The sequence below is a fragment of the Orbicella faveolata genome, unplaced genomic scaffold, assembly GCF_042242905.1.
Source record: "Orbicella faveolata isolate gen_17 unplaced genomic scaffold, um_ofav_v1 contig_25, whole genome shotgun sequence".
In the NCBI taxonomy this organism is placed as follows: domain Eukaryota; kingdom Metazoa; phylum Cnidaria; class Anthozoa; order Scleractinia; family Merulinidae; genus Orbicella; species Orbicella faveolata.
This window is the reverse complement of record NW_028301553.1, coordinates 6,076,554-6,086,767: the sequence shown is the minus strand read 5'-3', so window position 1 is coordinate 6,086,767 and position 10,214 is coordinate 6,076,554. Positions and strand designations below refer to the sequence as shown.

The following is a 10,214-nucleotide window of genomic DNA, read 5'->3' as shown; positions in this document are numbered from 1 at the left end:
CAGCATTGGGACCTGGGATGGACTCGCGCCAGTCCACACGAGCGTATTTTCAAGATGGCGGCCAACGCGACTGCGAGCAAGATCGAGCTAAGTCTGCTAAGTCTATAAACCGTATTTAAGCCTTTATTCTGTTTTCCAAACATGGATGTAATGAATCCAACGTTAATAAACATAGGTGGACGATGCTACCGTAAACTGCCGTTTACACAAAAAATTGAACATCATTCGGACCAGGTTTCAGGCCAGCATTATGAAGGTAAGTTTAAGCTTTTAACACTAAGCTTAAAATCTTGGATCATCATAAACTTACATTTTCTATCATTTGTAGTAAGACTTGTAAACTTTTAAATAGATCACCCTTAATTCTAAACTCACGACACCTGTGGCGTTACTTATTTCTGAACGTCGGTTAAAGTATTAAATCTTTGGACTAATGAAGCAGTCCTAAAGTAAATAAGCTTAAACATTATTCGAGAAATTCTTTACTTTCAGAGGATTTGATTTGGGAAGATGAAGCTTGTGACACTGTTGAGTCAGTTGAGAAGACCGAACAAGGATACAGACTGTCCATGGAAGTTCCAAGTTCATTGTTTAAATTTATTCTTGGAAAGAGAGCAGAAACAAAAAAGAAAATTGAAAAAGAAACGAGCACACAGATCATGATTCCTAGGCAGGGAGAAGAAGGAGATGTTGGTGAGTTTTTGATACCCACTGAAATTTCAGGGATTTTAAGTATTACCATTTGTATGCCTTCTATGCCTTCTAGGCTGAGAAACGATGAAAATGGAGATGATGATGTGGATAACATTGACATTGATGTTGAAAAATTATGATGAAAAATTATGATGAAAAAATTATGAAGTGTTGCCTTATCCATTCCTGGAAGGGTTATTTCCCAACATCAGTTCTGCCTGTACCCATTCTACCTGGGTAGATTGAGAGAGGTACTGTGAGAATAACATGTTATCCCAGGAACATAACATAATGACCCAAACTTATGAGGGTTCAAATTTGGACTACCGTGTTCAGAGTCCAACACTTGAAACTTTTAAGCGATGGTCCTTTTCTTTAAGTCTTGTTCGCACCACTGATCATGACATAATAACGTGAGGATAACAACATAAAGGAAATATAGTTTTTGTCTTATGCCATTCTGCTCAAATCATTGTGTTGCTGCTATGTAGCAGTCATGTGGCAATGTTCGCATTGGTGACTTTTCCATTACAACATTACATGTATGGTGCTAGCGTGAACCAGGCCTTACTCCTTGATAGAACACTCAAAAAATTAGCAAGGTTCCCATTTTTGAGACTTGTTCTCAAACTTCTTTTTTGTTGCTGATTAATTTCATTTCATGTCCCATTTTAGTTATAACCGGCCCCAATAGAAGTGGTGTTGTGGGAGCAAGAAGTCGCATTGAAGTGATAGTTGAATCATCAAGACAAAAGATTCCTTTTACACATTTTTTGTGTTTTCCTCTGTATAAGAGCAACTTGGCAAAGAAAGTTGATGAGTTTAAAGTGAGAGTGCTTAAAGATTGCTTTGAGGTAACTTATTCAACACTGGATTATTTTTTTAATGCTCTATTATCACTGTGCTTATATCATTTTGAAAAATATAATATTTTAAAAAATATGTGACAACCAACCATTAAACTATACAGGAATAAGGGAACCTTGTAATTGATATTTCTCAGTTTTCTCTTTAGAACTATTTACCACACAGTATTTGATCTAATTGACAAAAAATAATATGAATATGTTGGTTTTTGTTAGTTCATCTACTGTGATCATCTGGGTGACAAAAAAAATACTATTAATATAAGCTGTTACTAATACAAGCCAGTTAAATTCCTTGATCTCTTAAGTCAATGATCCATATCTGCATGTTGATTTCCATCAAGTGTGATATCTCATCCAGACTAATATCATTCTCTTCTTTTTATTTGTTAGATGAGAAGCTCAGGTTTTCACTTTTTTGCAAAAAATCAGAAATTGATCCTTATTTTGTCTTATTTTGTAGTGTCGAGGAATTGACGCCAGCATATTTCAGTTGCCAAGCAAGATTCACGTAACTGTTGGTATGATGACCTTGTTAAGTGACAAAGAAGTGGTAAGAAGATGTGTCAAAATTAACATTCAATGTTTCAAATAACATGATTTTAATAAACTCTCCTTACCTTGCTCATTTTGACATTACTTTTGTCGCAGAAAAGTGCAGCAGAATTGCTGTCAAAATGCTACGAAGAACTTGTAAGGTAATTGCCTCGTAAATTAAGGGTCAAATAGAAAACATATCAGGATTGTTCTCTATCCTCCACAAGAAATGCTTTTATCAGAACAGTGCTAGTCTATTCCAACTACTTGGAGTTTTCACAAACATTCACTCAAGTACTGTTAGGTGTATTTTATTATTTTTTTAGAACTTGTTACTGTTAGTAATAGCTTATTGTTGTTGATAAAGCTGTAAACTACAACCTCCCATGCCTTACATTGTAAAGCAAAATAAGTAGTACAATATATGAAAACAATACACTTGTGTAAAAGCTTTCATTTACACTAGAGTTTCATGTTTTGCTTAAAAAAAGTTTTCCCAGACTGAACTTGAAGAGCATTGGAAATTGTTGCTATTATTGCACCAATTAGTGCATATCTTAATTGTTGTAGAACAAATTGGTTTAGAGCGCCCGCCCAGTGATCAGCTGTGCTTTACAACATATCGCTAAAAATTAAAAAAAAAAATCTACAAAAGCAAAAACCTAAAATCTGTTCAACAAAAATATTCTTAAAAATCTGTTCCTACAAGATTAAAACAGACATCTAAACATGTTTCAGCTCCAGGGTGAAAGTCACTGTTACTAATGTACATACTGTGTGTTCTTTAGCAATTGCCTGCAAGATACTGCAGTAGTTGTTGAACTCAAGGGTGTGGAATACATGAATGACGATCCAGCCGAGGTTGATGTTTTGTATGCAAAGGTGCTCATCAAAGATGGCTCCAACAGGTAAAAACTATGAGATGTTGCCATGGTTAATGAGGGTAGGAGATGGGTGCTGATAATACATGTATATGCTGTAGTCCATCATCACCCCAGACCAAGTACTTAAGGGTCATGGATTCACTATTGAAGGCAGAGAGCTTAGTAGTTGCAACTATTTGCATTCATAATCCATTGCAAGCTTATGATGTTAGGTGTCACTCCTTGTTTAATATTCCTTCCCCACCTTTAGACTGGTGCGACTCCTTCTGGAGTAATCTTGGTCTAACTGTTTAAAACACCTGTTCTTTGATGAGATTATACCATCACCCTACATGTATATAATAATATTAAGTTGATACCAAACAAATGCCCACACTTTTGTCAAGTGGCCGCATTGTCATCTTTATCAAATGACAGGTCGTCATAGCAACATTGTAATTCTTCAAAACACCCTTATTCCCAGAGTTACGTAATTTTAACTCCAACATGATTTTGACGAACCCCATGCAAAAGAGTAAATATCCTTCCTTTAGCCACAACCAGCCTTTGAAGTAATATATCAAACACGAGAGACAGAGTTTCATCAGGATATCCAAACACCGAGGAGAGGGTTGAAAATGAGATGCGCAGCGGAGTATTTTTAATGAAATTTGAGGCGTTTGGATAGCTGATGAAACACTGTCTCGAGATATATCGTCTCAATCAAAACAAAAACTAAGGAGTAAACAGAGAAGTAAAATCTCCAAAATCTATGCTAATTAAGACCGGGTATCCAAACCTCCTTCATGGTTGTGATTTTCTTTGATGATTTAATAATGAGTTTGAGAAGTGTCTTTCGAATCTCTTTGTGATTACAATAGACCAATTTTGATATATTAAAATTCAGCCTAAAACAATAGACCTCAGTACGAGGCTCTGGGGAATAACTTCTAACCTTCTTACTCCCCTGAGTGGTATCAAAATCATACTACAGGTGCTAAACTGATTGCAGTCAGGGATGGACATCAGCAAAAAAAAAAATTAAAGTTGTGTTTAACACTGACCCTACTGAAACTTTAAAGGTAGTTACTAAGGGTGTTTTTGATTGTTCAATATTCACCAGGCTACAAAATCTTGCTGATGCCCTGGTCGATAAATTCGTATCTAAAGGTTTAATGAAACGAGAATATGACCGAGTCAAGCTACATGCGACTGTAATGAACACCAAACAGCGTGACAATCCTGACGAGCAAGCACCAGCCAAAAAGAGCAGGAGTGATGTACCACCCAGATTTAAAAAGAGGATATCATTTGACGCTAAAAAAATCATTACGGTGAGCCATTTAGATTTTCATGAGATGTCATCAATTCATTACATGTATCTTCTTCGCTATAAAATTTTCGTGCTGTTAGCCAAGTCGGATACGAGTTGGAAGCCTAGAAACCAGACCCTAGAAACAGAAAAGAAACAACAAGCATTGAGAAAAATGTGGGATGGAGTATCTCGAAATGGCGACCTCAAAAATGTTGCTGGAATTCTGTCAAATAGGAGCTGAACAAAATGTTTACAAAATTCAGACGAAATAGAGACTTGGCAGTGCCCTTTCATCCGGACAGTTTTTTTGTTGTTGTGATTTTTGTGTGTTATAGCAAAGACGACTCATGGCGTATTTCGTGGTTTCTACCCTTGGTTTTTTCCAGGATCAATATTCCTCTTAATTCACAGTCTTTTTTTACAAATCTTCTTTTGTAGTTGTTTGAAGACTTCAGCTTTGGCGAGTATCACCTGGACACGATTCACCTTTCCAAAAGAGGAAGCTTCGATGCCGAGGGACATTATGAATGCGCTGCGTCTGTTCCTCTACCGTGAAACAACTGCAGTGATTTATAGCACAAGAAAATGGGTCAAACGCCGGTTTTCTCTCGATCAATACATAAACACAGTCGAGAAGACATTTCACACGACGAATTAAATTCTAACTGGTTTGCTGCGAAAACTTTTCAAGTCAAATATGGAAAAGGTATCAAAAGAGCTTTTCTTAGTGTTTACCCAATGACTGTGGATGTCATTACATTGGTAAAATCAAAGTATTGGCTGGGACCAATCGGAAATCGAACTGGTAAACCAGCGCCAAGCGCGAGAAAATATATATGGTGCATATCTCTTTATCAAATATTGTTCCCAAACAAACGACCATTGTCCTTAGTAAGAGGGTTGACTATAGCAAACGGTTTTAAACTCCCCTCCCAGGTTCGCAACCAATAAAAAGAAATTCTTGACTCATTCCTCAACCTTTAGCAATGCGAATCAGAGAAAGGCGCAAACACTAGCTGGTATAAACAAGTTGCGAACTGTAATTGTGTTACGAGGGAAACCAATCAGATGGGGGATAAATAAACCGAAGTTAGATGAACTCAAAAAGCAATTGTCGCCGCAGTTTGATCTACCTGGTGATTGGTCGACCGCGGCATGATTGACGTGTCAAGACAAATCATTCTCGTCCTCGGAGCCCTCGCTCGGAGACGAGAATGAGGTCAAATCAAAGAGTTCAAGCTCTTCGGATTCGTGCAAAAATGATCAATGAAGATAAGTTAGAATTGCAAGGTTAGGAAGCCTTAGCCAACGCATATCCGAGCTATGATTCCAGTAATTCGCTCTACCGTTCTTCGAAATTACCGCCTATCAATGAATAGACAGTGCTTTCACTGCAGTCAGTTCTCCGCCGATCATCAGATGATGCCAGTTACTACATAGTGTTGTGGCAGGTGTTATCTTAAATGTTATTAGACCGATTATCTCAGTTTGCATCTTTTAATGTCCCCACGACGAAAATAAACCATGAAGAGACTGGAAAGAAAAGAAAATTTCCAAACAGGTGTTGAAACTAGTAGAAGAGAGTCCACTAAGAAGACAGATACGTAATAATCTACAATTAATGATAACATATTAGTTGGATGCAGTGGCGCTGGTCTTAAGACATTCTTATTCGCTTCTCTTTCAACTGTTTTTTTTTTTTTTTTTTTTTTTTTTTCAATCTTAATTTAATGCCATAAAAAGAGGCAAAAAAGAGGTTTTTTCATATAGCCTGATCGCAGAGACACAATCTTGATACTTTGACAGTGAGCGAATTGTCAAAAACTCTGAGAAGGAAGCAGAGAAGTATTTCAAGTAATAGATCAAACACACAAGACCGTGTTTGACCACATTTCCAAACAGCGAGAAGACAGTGAAAAATAAGACGCGTAGTGGAGAGTTTTTGACGAAATTCGTGGTGTTTGGTAATGTGGTCAAACACAGTGTTGAGTGTTCGATTCTAAAACCAAGGAGAAAACAGAGAAATGGAATCGTAAAAATCTATGCTAATTAAGATCTGATATCCATGCCAAACACCCGTCACAGTCATGACGAATTATTAATGAGCTTAAATCCTTTAGTTATTTATATACGTCATTTTCTGAGGCACAATTTGATTTCTTATCACATGGTCAAATTTTCACGGTCAGTTGATCTAAAACCGCGTTAAAAATGTTATCGCTTCTCTTGATAATTATGTTTCTAAACATAGCTTTAAAACTTTCTTTTTTTCTTGACTAGCATTGAATAGTATTTCCGACAAATGTATGCTTCATTGTAATTTTTGGATTAAAAATCGCGAGCAGCTCGTGCGCGCAAATCGCCCCGCAAGAAATTATTACTCAGGTGGATTTTAACAAGTGACGTCACAGAACTTAACATGGCTTCTTTTGTGGCCAGAACACAGATGTTCAAATAGCCACTAAGCTTGATAAAAACCGCTATAAATGATCTTTTAATCCCGCGATCCACTGGATAAACAAAGCCAGTTTAAATTGCAAAAAGAAGCTTTGGTTTCTCATTAAACTTTCAAGTACATCATTTATTCTTAGTAGCTCGATTCTTAAACTGAAAGTGTGTCTTTCAATTGGGTTTTTGGACTGCACTTTGATTTTCCCGATGTGATTGTTTCGCGAATTGTTGCATTCAGTTTTTTCTTCGTGAAAGGAAGGAAATTGCTTTCCTAAGCGTACACCTGTTTCTCTGGAGTACGTTCAAGTTGACAGTGCGTGGGGAGCATACTTCGCACCTTTGACACACTGCGAGCAGCGGGTCACAGGCTATAAAAACCGCGGGATTGAATCAACGCCCAGACCCATTTGAGATCCATTGATAGTAAAGCAGACTTCTGGACACAAGGAAAGCTAATATCAAAAGAGTGAATCGTACACAGAAGAACCCTTGGTGGTCAGCTGGAACAAGCTTATCGCACAGACAAGCGGGAAAATAAGTATCTGAAGAAGTTATATCAAATTCGTTCGTACTATTCAGCGCTGACACAGCCTTTAACAATATGTCAAAAAATAGAATAATTCTATGGACGGCTCCCCGTTGCGTCTCGACGGCGTTTGAGAGATCGATCATGACTCTCAAGAACTCGAAAATCTTTCACGAACCGTACTCAAAAGCGTACTACTTTGGCCCAGAGAAGCAAAGTCCAAGATACGCCTCACAAGAGACCAATCATCAAGCTACATACCGTTCCATTAGCAAAATGCTTCAAAAAGAGTACGATGGCAGAGATTTCTTGTTCTCAAAGGAGATGGCTTACTGCGTGGAAAACAAGATGCATATTTTCACTGAAGAGGGTTTTAAAAACTTTCAGCACTCCTTCCTGATCCGCCATCCTCTAAAAGCAGTTTACTCGCTCTTCAAGGCCTCCACGAATCCGAAGCTTACGGGATGGGATTACTTCGATCCCGCGGAAGCGGGATTTCGCCAGATGTTGGAATTGTACGAGTTCGTCGACAGAAACATCCACAGAAATCCCGTTGTCGTCGATGCAGACGATCTTCTGGATTATCCAAACGAAATCCTGCAGAGTTACTGTGAAGCAGTGGGTCTGGAGTATGAAGAGAACATGACTTCGTGGGAGCCGGGTCCTGTACCGGAGTGGGACACCTGGGCTGGGTGGCACGAGGATGCCCTGAAGAGTTCAGGATTCAAACCAAGAGTGAAGAAGAACAGGTCCCGAGCCTGCACGGCGTTTGACGTGGAAGATCTGCCGCCTGAAGTAGCAGCTGTTGTAGAAGAGTGTATGCCACACTACGAGGCGCTGGCCGCGAAAAAGATCTTGCCAAAAAACATTGAACTATGCTAAGTAAGTTTAAGAGGTATAGTCCTGATATACTATAAAAATAACCACTATTTATGTCACGTAGAAGATTGAATTTATAGGGTATTTATTTTTATATTTAAAATACACTATGATATATTATAGATCTGTTCCGTTTTTTATTAGTTTTTTTATATTTACCAAAAGGACTTAGGGCTCAGGTTAGCCCAGGTTGAGTCACACTTAATTCAATATTTGAAACGGGTTAGAGAAAGTTTACTTTCAGAACTTTACGATGATGTATTTTAGATTTCACTTTGTAATCTCAAAACCACTCTGTGAAGACTGTAAACGCTAACAGCTGGCGGCAAAAGGATTAGTAACAGTATCGGATAAATTCTGATCGTAAATTTGCTTATGGTGCCTGTCGGCAGTTCTCGTAAAAATGCAAACTCTATACAATTTTCTGTTTAGATAATGTAGCTATCCTGCTTGAATTTTTTATCAGTAAAATAATATTCAGAATATAGAGGACAGTGAGTCGTACTCAGATCGCACTGTGTTTGACGCTGTAAAGTGGGAGATCTGGGTTCGGAATTAGCACAAAACTCTTACAGTTCAATCCCTGGTGGATTGAGTTAATCAACATAAACGTATAAGTTATAATAAATTTACATAACACCACAAATTTTGGGACATGTTTTTTTCAAACTCATTAATATGTCATCAAGTTCAAACAATGCAAATCAAGACCGTCACGGTGTTTGGATATCTTATCTTAATTAGCATAGATTTTTACTATCTTTTTTCTCCATTTTCTCCTTGAATTTTAGCTTCGATTGAGAAGATATACCAAAAAGAAATACCGTGTTTGACCAAAATTCCAAACACCTCGAGGTTCTTCATAAATTAAATATTCCGCTGCGCGTCGTGTTTGGAAAGTGGTCAAACGCGGTATTTCGTGTTTGATATATTACCACATATTACGTCAAGGAGTCAAAAATAAGTGACTGCATCTCGTATGACTAGAAAAGTTAAGTTCTAAAGAGCAGAACTAGTGGAAACACGCCTTGCAACTAACCCATAAAAGGGAAATCCCCGATATACTCATTAAAAATTAATTTGTTTGGTCCGAGCAATAATTCATCAGTCATTTTCTTATCTGAAAATCTTGTAACTGTGATCAACGATCGCCTTTTGGTGTCCTGAATTTTATTTCTTTTATAAAATGATAAATTTAAGCGAGAAAAGAGCGAAGAAAATATTGAACAATCGTGTCAACGCGTCAGCTGGTATTGATGAACAACGAAAGACAAACACAATAAAATAAAATCTCTCATGGCCAGTTGATATTTGTAGGGAGGTGTTGGGGAAACGTTCAAATTTATGTGTTCTTAAACTTCAAACATACTCTACTGTTTCATCGGTCAATTTTCTAGCTCCGCCTAAAATCATTTCACTATACCACATTAGGCACATACTCGGCGGGACCAATACTGCCTTGCATTCTGCGCGCACCGCATCGCTAGCCGATATGTCGCTTTCCCAAACCAAAAATTTTGTTATGTCGCTTAAAAGTCGCTCTACTTTGCTTTCAAAAATGGTGGCATACCAATCGCGCAACGTAAGTGCCATGTGATTTGCGGCCTGGTTGCCATCTTGGATGCAGCGCCCCGGCTGCACCTCAATGCAATTCGATATGGCGGGAAATGCACGAGCGCAGCTCGGGATACTTGATACGGGATACTATTTCCCGCGCAACGTGGCAATGGTGGTCACCTTGAGCCTGGTTTTCACAACAACGGTAAGCACAAGCATAAGGATAACAGTAGTGAGGACACCCACAATACAATCATAAGCACAAGCAGAACAAAGTATTGATTCTTCTTGTGCTTTTACATATGTCAAGTGGGAACGCGCTGCTGTAAGCATAAACATAAGAGTAAGTCTGCCATCTTTTTTACTGTTTCGAGGAGGTTGGAGGCTAAAATAAGGCAACTATCCATTCTGCGCATGCCTTTATACTTATGATTGTGTTGTATGCATCCTCGCTACCGTAACGCTTACGTTCGTGCTTGTGCTTATGTCGTTGTGACAAAGAGGCTAACAAGAGGCGGCTGATGACG

General features: G+C 38.2%; 2 protein-coding genes across 2 annotated transcripts; both read left to right on the top strand.

Moving 5' to 3' along the window:
• LOC110065754 (activating signal cointegrator 1 complex subunit 1-like) lies at nucleotides 1-5,243 on the top strand. Its single transcript, XM_089293252.1, has 8 exons — nucleotides 1-256; nucleotides 493-693; nucleotides 1,369-1,547; nucleotides 2,023-2,112; nucleotides 2,211-2,257; nucleotides 2,885-3,004; nucleotides 4,083-4,293; nucleotides 4,713-5,243. The coding sequence occupies exons 1-8, from the start codon at nucleotides 142-144 to the stop codon at nucleotides 4,827-4,829; spliced, it is 1,080 nt and encodes a 359-aa protein (XP_089149378.1). The 5' UTR covers nucleotides 1-141; the 3' UTR covers nucleotides 4,830-5,243.
• A 710-nt stretch (nucleotides 5,244-5,953) lies between these two features.
• LOC110065737 (uncharacterized) lies at nucleotides 5,954-9,429 on the top strand. Its single transcript, XM_020772898.2, has one exon. It carries the CDS (start codon nucleotides 7,327-7,329, stop codon nucleotides 8,131-8,133), a length of 807 nt encoding a protein of 268 aa, XP_020628557.2. The 5' UTR covers nucleotides 5,954-7,326; the 3' UTR covers nucleotides 8,134-9,429.
• The last annotated feature ends 785 nt before the right edge of the window (nucleotides 9,430-10,214 follow it).